The sequence below is a fragment of the Babylonia areolata genome, chromosome 2 (genome assembly GCF_041734735.1).
Source record: "Babylonia areolata isolate BAREFJ2019XMU chromosome 2, ASM4173473v1, whole genome shotgun sequence".
Taxonomy (NCBI): Eukaryota; Metazoa; Mollusca; class Gastropoda; order Neogastropoda; family Buccinidae; genus Babylonia; species Babylonia areolata.
The window spans coordinates 2,525,031-2,545,030 of NC_134877.1; the positions used below are offsets into that span (position 1 = coordinate 2,525,031).

Below are 20,000 nucleotides of genomic sequence, written 5' to 3' on the forward strand. Positions count from 1 at the left end.
AGTCCTTCTCGCTCTGAACTCTTGAGATGAGTTCGGAGTTAACGTCGTTGTGAAGGGAGAGTTTTGCTTGGCCTTTGGTGCCGAGCTTTGGAAGGAGAAGGGTCGCCGTTCCAGCAAGCGAGCTGTTGGGTGCCCTCTCGGACAGTCGTGGGGTTCGGTTCTGGTGTGACCCCCTTCTGCCTCTGTGTGGATCTGTGTTTCTTGTTCTCTCCTGGGCCAGTGGTGAGCCTGATTCCTGGTGACAGGTGAGGGGGGAGTTGTATAGTTAGTTTGTCCTCGTGGAGTTAGTGTCGTAACTTGTGACATTTGGTTGTATTTTTGGGATTGTTTTAACGGAAATCATCCAGTATTTTATTTCTAGATATTTTGGGGGGAATTGATAAGGTTGTTAAGTGTGTTATTTTGACATGTATTCGGCTCGATTTATTGTTTCAAATATACCTTCTTTGCAATGGAAACTGTGTCTAAATTTCCCAAAAATATTTTTGTGTCGTGTTGGAAATGTAGTACGATGATTTGTAATATTACCTCATTGAGTTTTGTTTCTGCAGTTCGAAACTAGCATTATAAATAACGACAAACTGTCATTTAGGGTAAATGTGTCTTGCGTATTATATGCAGGTTTAACTCCTTAATTATGAGAAACAATAATGGGCGGTTGCTGTACTTGTTGTCATTGGTAGTTGTGTGGAAGCGGCTGCATCAATATCCACTTACTCGCCTACTTGCGTAATGTGTATTGCTTAAGGAAAGGGAGGGGGAGGGGTACTCCTTCATAACGAGTTAGAGCATTGTCTACAGAGACATGGGAGTCTTGTTACAGATTTGTTCCCTTGACTTTTTCCTGTGGGTTCCCCCTGTCTGCTACCCCGACGGAACTCATGGGCAACCCCTTATGGGTTGTGGCAAATAATAATAATAATAATAATAATAATAATGGATACTTATATAGCACACTATCCAGAAATCGGCTCTAGGTGCTTTACAAAAACGCTTTGTCAACATATACCACACACCAAAATATGACTACACACACACACACACACACACACACACACACACACACTGCGTACATACATTTTAACAATACATGTGTATCTATCAGCTACCCTAACACATACGCACACAAAGGCAGGCACAAACTTACATAAACAGTTGTAGTAGTAGAAGCAGCAGCAGCAACAACAGAAGTAGTGATAGCAGTAGCAGTAGTTCTGGAAGATGTGATGTAGTTGTGGTTGTTGTTGTTGTTGTTGTAGTGGTGGTGGTAAAAAAATCTGGACATTTCTTATTTTGTTATATTTTTCATCAAAGTGATTCTTATTTCACAACCCATTTTAGAAATTATTTAAACATTTTTTTTATTCATTTATTACTTTTTAGATAACTTTCTCCATTCATGGCTGCGCAGGTTTCTGACGAGGGGACCAATCCGAAATCTATGCTGCAGATATACAATGCAATACAATACAATCCAATGCTATACAATACAATACAATATAAATTATAATGTATTGCATAATAACAGCCTCTGAAAGCTGCGAATCACCCTTTCGACGAGTCCCACATGATAATTATTAAGAAAAAACAAAACAAACTTAAAGCAAAACAACAACCCCCCTCTCCTCCCCCAAAAAAAGAAGACCCCCCCCCGCCCCCCTCCATCACCCCCACAACACAGCGTCGTCACGTTATGTCAAACACGTGACCAGCGTGCGGCAATCTGCGCGCCGTTTGCCATTCCTCTCCGATCACGTTTGTCCCTCCCCTGGTGGAGGAGCAGCTGTGACGTGTATTGTCGGCTTGGGCGTGACGACAGCTGACAAGGTCTGTGACGTAGCCTCCGTCACGCCGCTACGAGGGGGAGACAACGCTCAGAGGTAAAGACACGAAGTAACCCGCACCTGATTCGTTCGTCCTTTCGTTGTTGGGCCTGGGGCGTGTGACGAGTACAGGAGATGATGGAGAGAGAGAGAGGGAGCGGTGGAGGGGGCATGGGGGGAGGGGGGGGGCGCGGGGGGGGGGGGAGGGGGGGGGGGGCAGGTGTTGAAGTATGGTGTTGAAGTTGAGAGAGTGGGGAAAGGGGGGATTTGGGGGAAGGCTTAGTTCGTGACTGGGGCATGGGTGGAGTTTAAAAGCAAACATAACACCAACACCACCACTAACAATAACAGCAACAAGAAAAGAAAAAAAGAAAAAAAAAAAACCCTGGGAGAATAGCGGGTCATGATGGGTGATGTTGACCACAGCTGGCATGTGTATATAAACAGGCGTTGTTGTCCACAACCCTCCACACAAAGCGCTGGTATCTCTTTCGCTACACCACCACCACCACCACCACCACCACATCTGAAGACAGCCTGGTATCTTTTCTGGCGTCTCTTGGAGGACAAGAGATCTCAACCCTACGAAAAGTAGCTGTTCATCTGTTTTCAGGTGAGTATTCAAGAGTGTTCAGAGGGGTGAACGTTTTCTTAAGGGTTGAAACTACTATTTCGAAAACCTCATACTACAACTACAGTGAAATCCACTGCATGTTCGGTGCATATCTGTTATGTATGTGTGGGTGTATATGTGAATGTGTGTCTTCATGTTTTACATCTATTTGCTTATTTATCATCATTGTTATCTTATTTATTTATTTATTTATTATTGCTTTCTTTTCTTTTCTTTTTTTGGGGGTGGGGGGTGGGGGTGTTGTTTTTAAAAAATTTTTTTTATAGTTATTATTTACTTATTTATTTATTTATTTATTTATTTATTTGTGTAAGCTTATCTATTATTTATTCACCTTTTTTTTCTCAAGGCCTGACTAAGCGCGTTGGGTTACGCTGCTGGTCAGGCATCTGCTTGGCAGATGTGGTGTAGCGTATAATTATGGATTTGTCCGAACGCAGTGACGCCTCCTTGAGCTACTGAAACTGAAACTGAAACCACAGGACGAGAGAGAAGTCTTCATGAAATCATGTCGTGATGTACATTACACTGCAAACTCTAAAGATATGACGGATATCCCTGTTCGTTTTCTTTCTGTCCCTGTTTGTAACCTTTATCGAAATCGTTTATTTACTTTTTGTTTTTTAAATATGCAACCCTCGGTCTGACGATATTCTTCTTCTTCTAATGATGGTGATGATACTTGTTATTATTATTATTATTATTCTTGTTATTATTATTATTATTATTATTATTATTATTATTATTCTTAGTAGTAGTTGTAGTAATTGTAGAAGTATTTTTGCCAGTAACCGACGAACTTGAATGCGAGACAATATCGAGCGTTAACGAAAGTTGCTGAGTTGTTTGATTCCGTTCAAATCCAAGACGAGAAAAAAATCCTCTGACGGGCATGTTCCAACACCATGGTCTGTTCCAACACCATGGTCTGTTCCAACACTATGGTCTGTTCCAACACTATGGTCTGTTCCAACATCATGGTCTGTTCCAACACTATGGTCTGTTCCAACACCATGGTCTGTTCTAACATCATGGTCTGTTCCAACACTATGGTCTGTTCCAACACCATGGTCTGTCCCAACACCATGGTCTGTTCCAACACCATGGTCTGTTCCAACACCATGGTCTGTTCCAACACTATGGTCTGTTCCAACACTATGGTCTGTTCCAACACCATGGTCTGTTCCAACACCATGGACTGTTCCAACACTCTGGTCTGTTCTAACATCATGGTCTGTTCCATCACTATGGTCTGTTCTAACATCATGGTCTGTTCCATCACTATGGTCTGTTCTAACATCATGGTCTGTTCCAGCACTATGGTCTGTTCCAACACCATGGTCTGTTCCAACACCATGGTCTGTTCCAACACCATGGTCTGGCGGGTCTGTTCCAACACTATGGTCTGTTCCAACACCATGGTCTGTTCCAACACTATGGTCTGTTCCAACACCATGGTCTGACGGGTCTGTTCCAACACCATGGTCTGTTCCAACACCATGGTCTGGCGGGTCTGTTCCAACACTATGGTCTGTTCCAACACCATGGTCTGGCGGGTCTGTTCCAACACTATGGTCTGTTCCAACACCATGGTCTGTTCCAATACTATGGTCTGTTCCAACACCATGGTCTGACGGGTCTGTTCCAACACCATGGACTGTTCCAACACCATGGTCTGTTCCAACACCATGGTCTGTTCCAACACTATGGTCTGTTCCAACACCATGGTCTGTTCCAACACCATGGACTGTTCCAACACCATGGACTGTTCCAACACCATGGTCTGTTCCAACACCATGGTCTGTTCCAACACTATGGTCTCTTCCAACGCCATGGTCTCTTCCAACACTATGGTCTCTTCCAACACCATGGTCGAACGCCTATGGCCAGGCGACTCGAAGTGAACTGGGCTGTCTCACTCGAAGTCCGACCAGCCCAAGACTTTCCTGTGTCAGTTTTGCTGAGGAAGGTGGTAAAAAGACGACCGCCGTATTATTCACCTTGATAGTTCCGAGTGAAGAGAACTTTCTGCTATAGCAACACATAGACATGATGGTATGACATTCTGAAGTTGACTGATCCAAATAAATCAATAGATACATGACTAAATAAACCATTTCGATCTTATCTATTATATCAGGTGTGTTAAAACCTCCTCCCTAAATACTTTTTTTGTTGCTGTCTTTCACATGTTTTGTATCGGTAACCAGACGAACAAAAACACTGCCTTACAATTAATCTTAAAGTCACCGAGAAGGATTAGAAGTCAAATAAATCCACAGGTGAATATTTGGAAGGACACGCAATTTTGATACAGCACACGCCCTGTAGGTGTAATATTTCAAATCTATAAATTATATAAAGTCTTCAGTTAAGATTGTTTTTCTACATACTTGATATTTTCATAATCTTTATCTTTCGTAAACCATATTCTTTGTTTCTTAAATCGTTCCAGAACCTGCTTAATATTCAACTGTTGTATACATTTTGATTTTTTTTTTTTTTCACTTCTCAACTATACAGGTTGTGCTTTTTTGTGCATTTTTGAAAGGTCCTGAAATCTTGCCAAATTATTCTGCTCGTTGAATAGATATTTCAGAGAATATAAAATCCCCTATATATTCATCAACTTTACGTTCAGCAAAGTGCGGTGTTTGGGGTTAGTTATTATCAATATCAATCAGGCGATACAGACTGTTGGTTTTATCGCTGACATCACTGTGTTTTTTGGCTTTAAAAAATCCTTTTCTTTCGTTTTTCTTCTCAGTTTGTTTGTTTTCCTTTCTTTCTTTCAACGTCTTTTGACATAATTGTAGACATATCTTGGATCGTATGTCCTTGTCACATCAGGAATGGACTACATTAATATTTTGAGGTTTTCTTTGTAGTGATTGTGTCGGAGTACTAGTAGTAGCAGTTGTAGTCTCAGCAGTTGTTACACGAGTATGGTTTTGAAATTTACGTATTTTCCATTCTTAAGTGACAGACCTATTTGTGTGTGTGTGTGTGTGTGTGTGTGTGTGTGTGTGTGTGTGTGTGTGTGTGTGTGTGTAGGCCGGAGGTCAATGACATACACAGGCAATGGGTAAAGCGCTGTATCTCTTTCAGACACGAGGTCCCCACATCCACAGTGACCATGTTCAGGGCTGTTGTTTTCCTGGGCCTTGTGGCCGCTTCTGCTGGTGAGTCACAGTTCCTGGGTGTTTCGGGGGGGATGTCTGTTCATTCTTCTGTCAAGGTCATCTCTCTCTCTCAACGGGCGCAATAGCCGAATGGTTAAAGCGTTGGACTGTCAATCTGAGGGTCCCGGGTTCGAATCACGGTGACGGCGTCTGGTGGGTAAAGGGTGGAGATTTTTACGATCTCCCAGGTCAACATATGTGCAGACCTGCTAGTGCCTGAACCCCCTTCGTGTGTATATGCAAGCAGAAGATCAAATACGCATGTTAAAGATCCTGTAATCCATGTCAGCGTTCGGTGGGTTATGGAAACAAGAACATACCCAGCATGTACACCCCCGAAAACGGAGTATGGCTGCCTACATGGCGGGGTAAAAACGGTCATACACGTAAAAGCCCACTCGTGTACATACGAGTGAACGTGGGAGTTGCAGCCCACGAACGCAGAAGAAGAAGAATCTCTCTCTCTCTCTGTCTGTGTCTGTCTCTCTCTTTGTCATGGGCCAGTTGTCTATCATGGATCGGTCTCTGTGCGCTCTGTGTCGCTCTGTCTGTCTGTCTGTCTCTGTCTGTCTCTGTGTGCCACGAGTCTGCCTGTGCACATGCAACTGTCTCACCCTCTCCATGTGTCTGCATCTGGCATACCAGCGTTTCCGGCGTTTCTGCTCAGTATTCTTTTTAATCTTTTATTTATTTATTTGTGTGTGTGTGTGTGTGTGTGTGTGTGTGTGTGTGTGTGTGTGTGTGTGTGTGTGTGTGTGTGTGTGCGTGTGTGTGTGTGTGCGTGTGTGTGCGTGTCTGTGTGTGTGTGTGTGATGTGATGTGTGTGTGTGTGTGATGTGATGTGTGTGCGTGTTGTGTGTGTGTGTGTGTGTGTGTGTGTGTGTGTGACGGATACCGGGGTGGGTGTTTCAACAAGAGATGCAGTGAGCCGTGCCCGTGTTTTCAGCCCAGTTCCCGTTCGGGGCCACTGGATCCCAAGGCGCCGACCCCTCCTCCTCCGGCCCCCTCACCCCCACCGCCTCCCTGGGAGGTGGGCTTCTGGGCAACGTCCCTAACCCCGCCTCCTCCTCCACCAACAACGCCAACAACCCCATGGGTCAGATCTTCCAGAACCCCATGATGACGTACGGCCTGATGGGCGGGGACAACCTGAGGCGTGCCATTATGCTGCCCCTCCTGTCCCGTATGGGGGGCAGCAACACAGCGCAGTACTACTACCTGCGTGGGGGGATGGACAAGTACTTCAAGGTTAGTCTCTGTGTGTGTGTGTGTGTGTGTGTGTGTGTGTTTCCCAGATCATTTACCTTCTTACTCTTCCTCTGCCGAAGAAACCATCACTGGTTAAACGGGCAGAAAGGCGATTCTCAGCAATGCACCGTGGAGCGCTAAAAGGGCGCAGTGAGACATGCAGAACACTGCTGGCCATCTACTGCAGCCTGACCTATCTCCAGCCGTCTCGACTATGTCTTGTCACTGGGCCCAGAGAGGCCGGGACGAGAGAGTGAGGCTGACGACCTGCGCAACTCTCCCTCACTTTAAGCGCAAATCATTACTTCAAACTACATGGGAGACGCTTGCTCAGGACCGTCCAGCTTGGCGCAGCAAGATCACCACAGGGTCTCGTGCAGCCGAAGCCAGGCGCATCACCGAGGCACAACGAAAGCGTGCTGTGCGCAAGGCCCGAGCAACATCCACTGCCACGACAGCACCCACTCACTTGTGTCCCACATGTGAGAGAGCCTTCAGGGCCCGGATTAGTCTCATCAGTCACCTCTGGACCCACTGCCACCGATCTTCCATCTGATTCTTGAAGCCATGGTCGTCTTGAAATCCGAAGGACGAACATCATCACTCCCTCTTATTATCCTTTCACTTACCTATATTTTCATGTATCCATTTCTTTTGTTTATTTTGTCTGATTACTTTATTTCATGTTGATGTTTGACACAATTCTTGGGTAGACTTTTAAGGCCTCATCACCGCGTTAGGCTTACGTCAAGGTCAGCCATCTTCTCCTTTTGTTTTGTCAACAGCAGATGTGGTGTAGCGTATATGGATCAGCCTGCTACGCTGCAACATCTCCTTGAAACTGAATCTGAAAACCAACAGTAGATGTGGCGTGGCGTTTACACTGAAACTGAAACTGAAAGAACTACATCTCTCTCTCTCTCTCTCTCTCTCTCTCTCTCTCTCTCTCTCTCTCTCTCTCTCTCCTCTCCCTCTCTCTCTTCTCTTACCTTCATTCTCTGCCCTCTTCTGCCCCCCTCCGCCCTCCCCCTCCCTCTCTCTCTCTATGCGCCCTGTCTCAGGGAGGAAGGTGGCAGAATGGTTAAGACGCTAATCTGCCAGTGTATCGTCCATGAGGTAGCGGGTTTGATTCCTACTCTCGCCCTTTCTCCCAAGTTGGACTGGAGTGATGGCCTAGAGGTAACGCGTCCGCCTAGGAAGCGAGAGAGAATCTGAGTGCGCTGGTTCGAATCACGGTTCAGCCGCCGATATTTTCTCCCCCTCCACTAGACCTTGAGTGGTGGTCTGGACGCTAGTCATTCGGATGAGACGATAAACCGAGGTCCCGTGTGCAGCATGCATTTAGCGCACGTAAAAGAACCCACGGCAACAAAAGGGTTGTTCCTGGCAAAATTCTGTAGAAAAATCCTCTTCGATAGGAAAAACAAACTACACGCAGGAAAAAAAATACAAAAAAATGGGTGGCGCTGTAGTGTAGCGACGCGCTCTCCCTGGGTAGAGAGCAGCCCGAATTTCACACAGAGAAATCTGATGTGATAAAAAGAAATACAACTACAAAACCAAAACTGGGCGTCTCGTCGTGTGGATGAGACAATAAACCGAGGTCCCGTGTGCAGCACGCACTTGGCGCACTGACAAAGACTCCACAGGAACACGAGGGCTGCCCTCTGGCAACATTCTGTAGAAGTAATCCCTTCTGACAGGTGCACAATACACGCATGCACTCAAGGCCTGTCTAGCGTTGGTTTTTTTTTTGTTTTTTTCCCGGACTTTCTTGGGTCGACCACCGTTATATATATATATATATATATATATATATATATATATACATATATACATATATATATATATATATATATATATAAATTCATTATGACATTCAGAATAGATGGGAAAAATGTTGACATAAATAACTGATGTAAGTGATTATGTTGATATATATATATATACACACACACACACACACACACACACACACACACACACACACACACACACACACACACATATATATATATATATATATATATATATATATATATATATATATATATATATGTACATATAGTTCATTACACAACCAAATACATGAATCATTTTATGGTTTTTAGTGACAAATGCACAGAAACACATGCACAGAAACATAAGCACACGCACACACACACACACACACACACACACACACACACACACACACACACACACACACACGTTTTGCTATGTCATTCATCTTTATGCTGAGCGCAGAGCTGCAGTCATTTCTAGCCCAGCCATGTTACCATTGTCTTCTACGTTCGCTGACACCCTCCCCCCCCCCCTTGCCGCCCCCCCCCCGTCCCCCATCGCTGTATCTTCATACTATTACACATCACATTACTGTTACAAAGACCTCTTTTGAGCGCGTTGGGTTTTGCTGCTGGTCAGGTATCTGTCTGGCACATGTTTGGTGTGGCGTAGATGGATTTGTCCGAACGCAGTGTATGACACCTCCTTGAGGAACTGAAACTGAAATCGCCCGCTCTCTGCATCTCTCTGGATGCAAAGAGGTGTTTCTGAATGACCCATAGCTTGTTATTTTAGTTTGGTTATATAATCAGTTATCAGTTGTTCGTTCTAAATTTGGTTATTCATCCAACTTAAGGTTTGGTTTTCACAAGTGTGTGTGTGTGTGTGTGTGTGTGTGTGTGTGTGTGTGTGTGTGTGTGTGTGTGTGTGTGTGTACAGCACGTGCATCCATATGTATACAGGTCGGTGGCCTCAACATAAAAACAGTTCTGTCTCCGTTTCCGCCTCAGTCTCTGTCTGTCTTTCCCAATATATATCTCTCTCCCTCCCAGTCTCCCAGTCTCTCTGTCTCTCTCTGTCTCTGTCTCTGTCTCTCTCTCTCCATTCCTATGTCCCAAAATCTCTCTCAATCTCCTAATCTCTCTTTATCTCCCTTGCTATCTTCCCTTCTCTCCCTCTCTCTTTCTTCCTATCTCACCTTCTCTCTCTCCCCCCCCTCTCTCTCTCCTTCCTACATATACATATATCTCTCTCCCCCTTCCTATACCCCCTCTCTCTTTCTCTGCCTGTCTCTCCAACCTCCTTAGAACTGAACCTGTGACTGAAAAGCGCAATCACAACAAATCTGCGCAGGTGATGATGACGGACATGCTGAGCAACATGATGGCGAAGAACATGGGCCTCAGCCCCATGCTAGCCCCCATGCTGGTGGGGCAGATGATGGACGCTCCGGACAACTACGCCCTCACCAACATGCTCTTCAACAGGGGAGGGGCGTCCGGAGCCAGCGGAAGCAGCGGCAGCCAGCAAGGCGGGATGTTCTCCCCGGGCTTCAACCCGCTGGCCTTTGCGTCCATGTCCATGATGTAGAGTCGTGCCTCTTGTTTCCGTCAGCAGGTGCTCTGGGCGGCGCCCCACTGACTCTTAAGGCTGGGAGCAGACGGGGAAGACCGAAATGTCCATGAAATATAGCGGGCCTCTTAATGTGTACACGATGTTAAGAGACTTCCTGATGTAAACGTTCGTTCTTGAGTTTCAAGTATTTGCGCATGGTGTGTGTGTGTGTGTGATTTATTGACGAAATGATGTAAAACGGCCTCTATGTTCCTGGTTTAACTGGCCTCTCCATGTCCAAGATGCAAAACGGCCCTCATCCATGTGCCAGATGTAAATGTGCGTTCTGCAGTTTAGCATCTTTGCACATGGTATGGGTTTTTGATGAAATGATGTAAAAACCTATGCCAATGATGTAAACACGAAGACTGAATGTGTCCTTTTCGTGATGAATCCAGAAAGTTCACAGTCTATGTTCTCTTTACATCAGGGCAATGACGTTTTTCTGAGGTTGTTTGTGTCATTGTTCTTCACTGTCAGAGTCTGTTCCCCGTCAAACATCTTTAGCCTCAGTCTTCCTCTGTGATTTAATGAGGTTGTTTGCGTCAATGTTCTTCACTGTCAGTCTGTTTCCCGTCAAACATCTTTAGCGTTAGTCTCCCTCTGTGTTTTAATGAGGTTGTTTGCGTCACTGTTCTTCACTGTCAGTCTGTTTCCCGTCAAACATCTTTAGCGTTAGTCTTCCTCTGTGTTTTAATAAGGTTGTTTGCGTCAATGTTCTTCACTGTCAGAGTCTGTTTCCCGTCAAACATCTTTAGCGTTAGTCTCCCTCTGTGTTTTAATGAGGTTGTTTGCGTCAATGTTCTTCACTGTCAGAGTCTGTTTCCCGTCAAACATCTTTAGCGTTAGTCTTCCTCTGTGTTTTAATAAGGTTGTTTGCGTCAATGTTCTTCACTGTCAGAGTCTGTTCCCCGTCAAACATCTTTAGCGTTAGTCTTCCTCTGTGTTTTAATAAGGTTGTTTGCGTCAATGTTCTTCACTGTCAGAGTCTGTTTCCCGTCAAACATCTTTAGCGTTAGTCTTCCTCTGTGTTTTAATGAGGTTGTTTGCGTCAATGTTCTTCACTGTCAGAGTCTGTTCCCTGTCAAACATCTTTAGCGTTAGTCTCCCTCTGTGTTTTAATGAGGTTGTTTGCGTCAATGTTCTTCACTGTCAGAGTCTGTTCCCCGTCAAACATCTTTAGCGTTAGTCTTCCTCTGTGTTTTAATAAGGTTGTTTGCGTCAGTGTTCTTCACTGTCAGAGTCTGTTCCCCGTCAAACATCTTTAGCCTCAGTCTTCCTCTGTGTTTTAATGAGGTTGTTTGCGTCAATGTTCTTCACTGTCAGTCTGTTTCCCGTCAAACATCTTTAGCCTCAGTCTTCCTCTGTGTTTTAATGAGGTTGTTTGCGTCAATGTTCTTCACTGTCAGAGTCTGTTCCCCGTCAAACATCTTTAGCCTCAGTCTTCCTCTGTGATTTATCTGAGGTCGGCTGCGTCAATGTCCGCCATGTAAAAGACGGCAAACCAGTTGTCAGCAATGTTGTCTTTCGAAATTGGCATCAGTGTCCCTTACCGTAAATGCCGACTGTGTTGTTTCGTGTTGAATCCTATAAATCCTATTCCTGTGGGTTTGATGCTGATGTCTGCTCATGTCAGACAAAAGACAAGCGATGTTAGGGATGGAAAGACTGAACGACTACCTCAATAGTAAAGCAATGATGTTGTTTTTTGTTTTGTTTTCTCATCACAAAAGAATGTTGCTCTTGTTGTTTTTCAATTCCAGGTTGATGGCAAGACCAGTCCTTTATTTCTATGGTAACATTTTTTTTTTTTTGCTGTAGAAATGTTCATGGACAGTGATGTGACATTGTAACCGGAAGGCTGTCACACGTTGTGGACATTTTGGGTATATTCATTTCTAGGGATGTGTGGGCAGTCAGAACTAACTTTCGCTCTGTTTGTCTCTATCTGTATCTCTGTCTGACTCTCTCTCTCTCTTTCTCTCTCTTTCTTTCTTTTCCCGGATTGACACTGATTCAGCTGTGGGTGTGCGCTTTGTTGTAAAGTGACAAAGGCTATGCCAATTGTTCTAGTTTTCTCTCCCACTTCTCATTTCACATCGCTTCTTTATGTATATAGATTCTATCCTCATTGTTTTCACCCCGCCTTTTGAATGAAACAGGCTATTTTCAAAAAGGAATCATCATTGTCTCAGCGTTCTCATTTCCCTTTGGTTGGATAATGTGTGCGTGCGTGTGTGTGTGTGTGTGTGTGTGTGTGTGTGTGTGTGTGTGTCTGTCTGTCTGTGTCTGTGTGGCGTGTGTGTTTGTGTCTGTGTGTGTTTGTGTCCGTGTATGTGTATGTGTGTCTGTGTGATTACCTGTACCTCTGTGGATGATGATGATGATGATGATGGTGTGTGTGTGTGTGTGTGTGTGTGTGTGTGTGTGTGTGTCTGCGTGTGCGTGTCTGTCTGTCTGTCTGTCTGTGTGGCGTGTATGTTTGTGTCTGTGTGTGTTTGTGTCCGTGTATGTGTATGTGTGTCTGTATGATTACCTGTATCTCTGTGTATGATGATGATGATGATGATGATGATGATGAGGTGTGAGTGTGTGTGTGTATGTGTGTGTGTGTGTGTGTGTGTGTGTGTGCGCGCGTATCACAAAACAACTACAACACACCACACCACGCAACACAGCACCACATCACAACTACAACACACCACACCACGTAACACAGCACCACATCACAACTACAACACACCACACCACGTAACACAGCACCACATCACATCACAACTACAACACACCACACCACGTAACACAGCACCACATCACATCACAACAACACACCACACCACGTAACACAGCACCACATCACATCACAACTACAACACACCACACCACGTAACACAGCACCACATCACAACACAACTACAACACACCACGTAACACAGCACCACATCACATCACAACTACAACACACCACACCACGTAACACAGCACCACATCACAACACAACAACACACCACACCACGTAACACAGCACCACATCACATCACAACAACACACCACACCACGTAACACAGCACCACATCACAACACAACTACACCACACCACGTAACACAGCACCACATCACAACTACAACACACCACACCACGTAACACAGCACCACATCACAACTACAACACACCACACCACGTAACACAGCACCACATCACATCACAACTACAACACACCACACCACGTAACACAGCACCACATCACAACACAACTACAACACACCACACCACGTAACACAGCACCACATCACAACTACAACACACCACATCACGTAACACAGCACCACATCACAACTACAACACACCACACCACGTAACACAGAACCACATCACAACTACAACACACCACACCACGTAACACAGCACCACATCACAACACAACACACCACATCACGTAACACAGCACCACATCACATCACACCACACCACACCACATAACACAGCACCACATCACAACACAACACACCACATCACGTAACACAGCACCACATCACAACTACAACACACCACATCACGTAACACAGCACCACATCACAACACAACACACCACATCACGTAACACAGCACCACATCACAACACAACATACCACACCACGTAACACAGCACCACATCACAACACAACTGCAACACACCACACCACGTAACACAGCACCACATCACAACTACAACACACCACACCACGTAACACAGCACCACATCACAACACAACACACCACATCACGTAACACAGCACCACATCACATCACAACTACAACACACCACACCACGTAACACAGCACCACATCACAACTACAACACACCACGTAACACAGCACCACATCACAACTGCAACACACCACACCACTTAACACAGCACCACATCACAACTACAACACACCACATCACGTAACACAGCACCACATCACAACTACAACTACAACACACCACATCACGTAACACAGCACCACATCACAATACAACCACAACACACCACACCACGCAACACAGCACCACATCACAATACAACCACAACACACCACACCACGTAACACAGCACCACATCACAACACAACTACAACACACCACACCACGTAACACAGGCGGGTGTGTTTCTTATGCGCGTGCACGATGTTTTCCATCGTGCGTGTTCCCTTTGCGTTCGAGCGTAGAGAGAGGTCGTGCTGTTGTCTCATGTTTTTTTTATGTTTTGTAAGTGTCTCGTGCAATTGAACGGGAAAAAAAATATATAGGAAGCTGAGTGAACAGAGTGAGCAGAGTTCTAATGCTTCAAATGCTCCTCGCCGGTTTGTCCCTAGCTTCACTCGAAGGGAGTCAGTCCTTGGAGAAGGACGGTGGTAGAACCAGCGCTTAGCGGCTGATGTTCGTCGTTCTTTTTCCTCTGTAAACGACTTTGTGTCCGCCAGTGGAACTGTTCTTCATCTGTGTTTCGATGTTAGCACCCGTTGTTTACAGAACACTGTGCGGTGGCCAGTGGGTGACTTTTGTTCTTGTCCTGTCAGCGTTTCTCCAGTTGCCTGGCGCGCCTGGTGCTGTGCCTCCGTTCGAATCGTGGGGAAACGTCACGTCGCTCTAGGTAGGAGCTTGTGTTCCAGTCTTGTTTATGTATTGTTTTCCTCCGTCGTGGTTCATTGTTACGTTTGTATTTTCTGTCTCCTGTTTGTTGTGACCTTTCTCTTGTCACGGTTTATTGTGAAAGTTATGAGCCTGTGAAGGGGCGATGAGTTGTCACATGTTGCTCAAATGTTATAGTGGAAATGTAAGGAATAAATACTGAAATTTAAGAATTGGGGAGGAGCTACATTTTTGACATGTCTGCCAAGTGGGAGTTTTTTCAATGGAAGGGGGTAATTTTAGATATCTTGCTTTTTACATGCTCAAGACAATTTTATTGGATATTTTTGTTAAGGTTTAAGGAGCTCGTCCAAATAGAGGCCACGAGTTAACATCGAGAGTAAAATTTATGCTTGTAGAAAACAGTACTGTTGTATATGGTAAATGATTTGTTTTCGTGGAGGCGGTGTGCATGCTGGGTATGTTCTTTGTTTCCATAACCTACCGAGCGCTGACATGGATTACATGATCTTTAACGTGCGTATTTTGATCATCTGCATGCGTATACACACAAAGTGGTTCAGGTACTACAAGCAGGTCAGCGCATTTTTTTACCTGGGAAATATCTCCACCCTTAGCTACCAGGTGCACTAAAACCGGGGATCCAACTTATAAAAATCGGAAAAGTCAGCCCTCCTCCGAACGATGGACGTGGCCCAGCCAGCGAAGCCTGAAGAGTGTGAACAGGCCGGCATGAGACAGCACTTAGGTGTTGGGCACTTTGTCCTTCCACGACATGCCCAGGATGTGACGGATACATTTCAAGTGGAAGGCGTTCAGTCTCTTCTCCTGCTTGGCGCAGGCTGACCACGTCTCACTCGCATAGAACAGTGTGCTGACAATGCAGGCGTTGTACACTGCCATCTTGGTCATGACACAGAGTTTGTGCGAGTGTGGCTGCCGCCTTTCCAGGCCTCTTGTCGATCTCTTTGTCCAAGGAGAAGTTGCTACTGATGATGGACCCGATGTATGTGAATTGGTTCACAGCCTCCAACTCATAGTCATCGATGGTGATGATTGGTGAAGCTTTTACAACCTGGCCCAAAAATTGAGTCTTATTTTGTCTTACAGTCAGTCCAAAGTCCTTGCACGGCAGAGAGAAGCGATCTAACAGGGTCCGGAGTTCCCGTGTGTGGTGTGACTGCGGCATCTGCAAACAGCATGTCCCTGATCAGGACCTCCGGTACTTCTGTTTTGTCTTTAAGGCGGGCAAGTTTGAATGGCCTGCCATCTGGTCTCGTGTGAAGGTAGATTCCCTCTGCTGCAGTGCCAAAAGCATGCTTCAGGAGAACAGCAAAGATGATCCCTAAGAGCGAAGGGGCGAGGGCACAGCCTTGTTTTACGCCACAGCCTATGCCGATTGGCTGGGATATGCTGCCGTCGTACAGGACAGTCTCCTTCATGTTGGTATGGAGGGATTCAATAAGGCTCTGCTGCTTCGGTGGACAGCCTGTCTTCGGTAGAATCTTGAAAAAGCCCTCTCTGCGTACGAGATCGAATGCCTTGGTGAGGTCGATGAGAATAACGTACAAGGGCATGCTCTGTTCTTCTGTGCATTTCTCGTGAAGCTAGCAGAGCATGTCTGTCGTCGATCTGTTGGCACGAAAACCTCACTGTGACGTTCGGCGAGTTGTTGTAAGCGAACGACGGGCGCAATAGCCGAGTGGTTAAAGCGTTGGACTGTCAATCTGAGGGTCCCGGGTTCGAATCACGGTGACGGCGCCTGGTGGGTAAAGGGTGGAGATTTTCACGATCTCCCAGGTCAACATATGTGCAGACCTGCTAGTGCCTGAACCCCCTTCGTGTGTATATGCAAGCAGAAGATCAAATACGCACGTTAAAGATCCTGCAATCCATGTCAGCGTTCGGTGGGTTACGGAAACAAGAACATACCCAGCATGCACACCCCCGAAAACGGGAGTATGGCTGCCTACATGGCGGGGTAAAAACGGTCATACACGTAAAAGCCCACTCGTGTGCATACGAGTGAACGCAGAAGAAGTTGTAAGCGAACTGGGACAACTCGTGCGTAAATTTCACCAGCTATGCTGAGGAGTGAAATGCCTCTGTAGTTATTGCAGTCACTTCTCTCAGCCTTGTTTTTGTAGAGGGTGATAATCTTGGAATCCCTCATGTCCTGAGGTACTGTGCCTTCCAACCCTAACTGAGGAGTTCATGCAGCAGAAGCAGTAGGACAGTCTTGCAGTGCTTGAGTAAGTCAGTGGGGATTCCATCAATGCCGGATGTCTTTCCTGTAGTGAAGATGTGAATGGCTTTGCTCAGTTTCAGTAGCTCAAGGAGGCGTCACTGCGTTCGGACATATCCATATACGCTACACCACATCTGCCAAGCAGATGCCTGACCAGCAGCGTAACCCAACGCGCTTAGTCAGGCCTTGAGGGAAAAAAACAAACAAAAGGTGAATAAATAATAGATAAGCTTACACAAATAAATAAGTAAATAACTATATTGTTAAAAAAAAGGTAGTAGTAGTAGTAGTAGTAGTAGTAGTAGTAGTAGTAGTAGTAGTAATAATAATAAATTAATAACAATAATAAGTAAATAAATAAATAAGATAACACTGATGATAAATAAGCAAATAGATGTAAAACATGAAGACACACATTTACATATACACCCACACATGCATAACAGATATGCACCGAACTCAGCTTTGCTGAGCTCATCCAAGGTTGGCTCAGCGTCGAATTCAGTCATCCATGCTTGGCAGGCATGGATGGCATCAGGGACTGAGAGGGACACAGAGTTCCTGCTTAGAGTAAAGGACGGAGGAGTAGTGTTCCACAATTCTCTCCGTCTGATTGCTCTTGTCAGTGATTACTTCTCCAGTGGCGGACATGAGGGGGGGCTGTTTTGTTTGCTCTGAACTGGTCCCAGTACTTAATATACATTCCTCTGATGTTCCCCGTTGTGGCAGCTGTTTGGATGTCTTCACTGAGTTGAGTCCGTCCAGTTCTCGTTGACACAGGGTAGAGTTGTCTGACTTTGTTCCTTGCAGAGCTGAGAATCTGGAGACTGCACACGTGAAATATTAATAACAGTAATGATAATGATAATACTAAAGGCAGACAACAGAAATATAAAATGAACAACCAGACAGGTAGGGGTGTCCACAGGTCATGTCGTAAAGACTTCTGGCGAAAGCTGAATGGTGGCTATCACTGTCTGTCTGTCTGTCTAAATTATACAGCGGATTGTGGCTCCAGCTTTCGACAAAGCCCTCCACCACAACCACACCTCAAACCCCCCCCCCCCCATAACTCTAACCCCCCCCCTCCCCCCACCTTCCGTCTCCCCATCCTCTGTCCATCTGTCACCAGCCGGTTAGTGAGACTCATGTCTGTCCCCCTCTTTGTGGTCAGAGATGGATGACTAGAGATTGTCTACCCCATCCCCAACCCCCCCCCTTCCCTGACTTCTTCAAACACGCTCACACACACACACACACACACACACACACACACACACACACACACACACACACACACACATGTATATATACATATCTCCATTTGCATCCCTCCTCTTTTATCTTCCTTCCTTGACCCACTTTACCACATACATACCCCCCCCCCTCCCCCTCGCCCCCTCCTTTCCCCCCGTCACTCCCCACAGCCCAGCCCAGCAGAATCTAGGACTCACGAGTTCATGCGCGCGTGAACGTGGGTTCGCGCGCATACGAAGCAAGGTAGATCAGCCAAAGACACAGACAGAGAGACAGACAGAAAGACAAACGCACACACATGTAAACGTATCTGTGAAGCATATTTACGCCCGCGCGCACACACACACACACACACACTCACGAGTACACATTAACAGCGACGCGCGCGCATGTACACACACACACACATACACACACACATACACACACACACACACACACACACACACACACATAAACACACACACACACACACACACACACACACACATACATACATACATACATACATACATTCACTCACACACACACACACACACACACACACACACACACACACACACACACACACACACACACATGATGTATATCTTGGCTGTCACAGCAGTGCTTGGATTGTAGGTTACAGGGAATGCTATATACAGTCTTGTCGGTGATATATCATTGTGTGTGTGTGTGTGTGTGTGTGTGTGTGTGTGTGTGTGTGTGTGTGTGCTTGCCTCTACACTCCCTGCTCTTCAGGCTACCCACCAGTCTCTCTCTCTCTCTCCCTCTCTCTCTCCCCTTCTCTCTCCCCCCTCTCTCCCTCTCTCTCTCTCCTCACTCTCTTCCTTCTCTCCCTCTCTCTCGTTCTCTCTCTCTCTCTGTCCCTCTGTCTCTGTCTCTTTCCCTGTCCCTATGTCTCTGTCTCTGTGCCTGTCTGTCTCTCTGTGTCCCTCTGTCTCTGTCTGTCTCTCTGTCTCGCCCTCCCTGTATCAGTATCTCTGTTATCTGACAAAACAAGACAACCATAACCACGTCTCCTTGAGTGAAAAGTAAAACAGGGATGAGGTGGGTGGGTAAAGGGAGGAGGGAGGGGGTGGGTAGAGGGGGGGAGGGGGGGAGTGGGTAGAGGGGGGAGGAGGGAGAGTGGGTAGAGGGGGGAGGGGGGGGAGTGGGTAGAGGGGGGAGGGGGGGAGTGGGTAAAGGGAGGAGGGAGGGAGTGGGTAAAGAATGTGCGTATGTATATATGTATATATGGCTGGACGGCTGGACGTAGTTTATCCTCCGTGCTTTTAGTGCTGTGTCAACTGAAGTTCCCACGACTACCTTTGCTGCTGCTGCTACTGCGTCTGCCGCTGCTACTACTGCTACTGCTGATGCTACTAGTACTACTATTGCTGCTGCTGCTACTACTACTACTGGTGCTGCTACAATTGATACTATTACTGCTGCTGCTGCTACAACTACTGCTACCACTTCCATTACTGCTGCTGCTGCTGTTTTACTTTACTACTACTACTACTGCTGCTGTTACTACTACTACAACTACTACTACTGCTGCTGCTGCTACTACCACTATTACTGCTGCTGCTGCTGTTACTACTACTACTA

General features: G+C 46.0%; 2 protein-coding genes across 3 annotated transcripts; one reads left to right on the forward strand and one right to left on the reverse strand.

Annotated features, from left to right (window-relative positions):
• The first annotated feature begins 2,205 nt into the window (after nt 1-2,205).
• LOC143278614 (uncharacterized) lies at nt 2,206-12,460 on the forward strand. Of its 2 annotated transcripts, XR_013054243.1 has the most exons (5): nt 2,206-2,436; nt 5,566-5,639; nt 6,586-6,887; nt 10,026-11,582; nt 11,666-12,460. XR_013054243.1 is itself a non-coding variant. In XM_076583289.1 (4 exons), exons 2-4 carry the CDS (start codon nt 5,594-5,596, stop codon nt 10,260-10,262), a joined length of 585 nt encoding a protein of 194 aa, XP_076439404.1. In that variant the 5' UTR covers nt 2,206-2,436; nt 5,566-5,593; the 3' UTR covers nt 10,263-12,460. The 2 variants fall into 2 exon arrangements, 1 of the variants encoding a protein (XP_076439404.1); XM_076583289.1 differs by having other exon boundaries at nt 10,026-12,460.
• A 3,186-nt stretch (nt 12,461-15,646) lies between these two features.
• On the reverse strand, nt 15,647-16,479 carry LOC143295948 (uncharacterized). Its single transcript, XM_076607654.1, has 2 exons — nt 16,054-16,479; nt 15,647-15,805 (listed from the first exon to the last, which is right to left on the reverse strand). The coding sequence occupies exons 1-2, from the start codon at nt 16,477-16,479 to the stop codon at nt 15,647-15,649; spliced, it is 585 nt and encodes a 194-aa protein (XP_076463769.1).
• Between the last annotated feature and the right edge of the window lie 3,521 nt (nt 16,480-20,000).

What these genes read in the sequence shown, in the direction of transcription:
- LOC143278614 (XM_076583289.1), top strand. Translation starts at nt 5,594, where the DNA reads ATGTTCAGGGCTGTTGTTTTCCTGGGCCTTGTGGCCGCTTCTGCTG. An exon ending in CCTTGTGGCCGCTTCTGCTG is followed by an intron (nt 5,640 to 6,585) that starts GTGAGTCACAGT and finishes CCGTGTTTTCAG; the next exon opens with CCCAGTTCCCGTTCGGGGCC. An exon ending in GGATGGACAAGTACTTCAAG is followed by an intron (nt 6,888 to 10,025) that starts GTTAGTCTCTGT and finishes AAATCTGCGCAG; the next exon opens with GTGATGATGACGGACATGCT.
- LOC143295948 (XM_076607654.1), bottom strand. Translation starts at nt 16,479, where the DNA reads ATGCCCTTGTACGTTATTCTCATCGACCTCACCAAGGCATTCGATCTC. An exon ending in ACACGGGAACTCCGGACCCT is followed by an intron (nt 15,806 to 16,053) that starts GTTAGATCGCTT and finishes GTCATGACCAAG; the next exon opens with ATGGCAGTGTACAACGCCTG.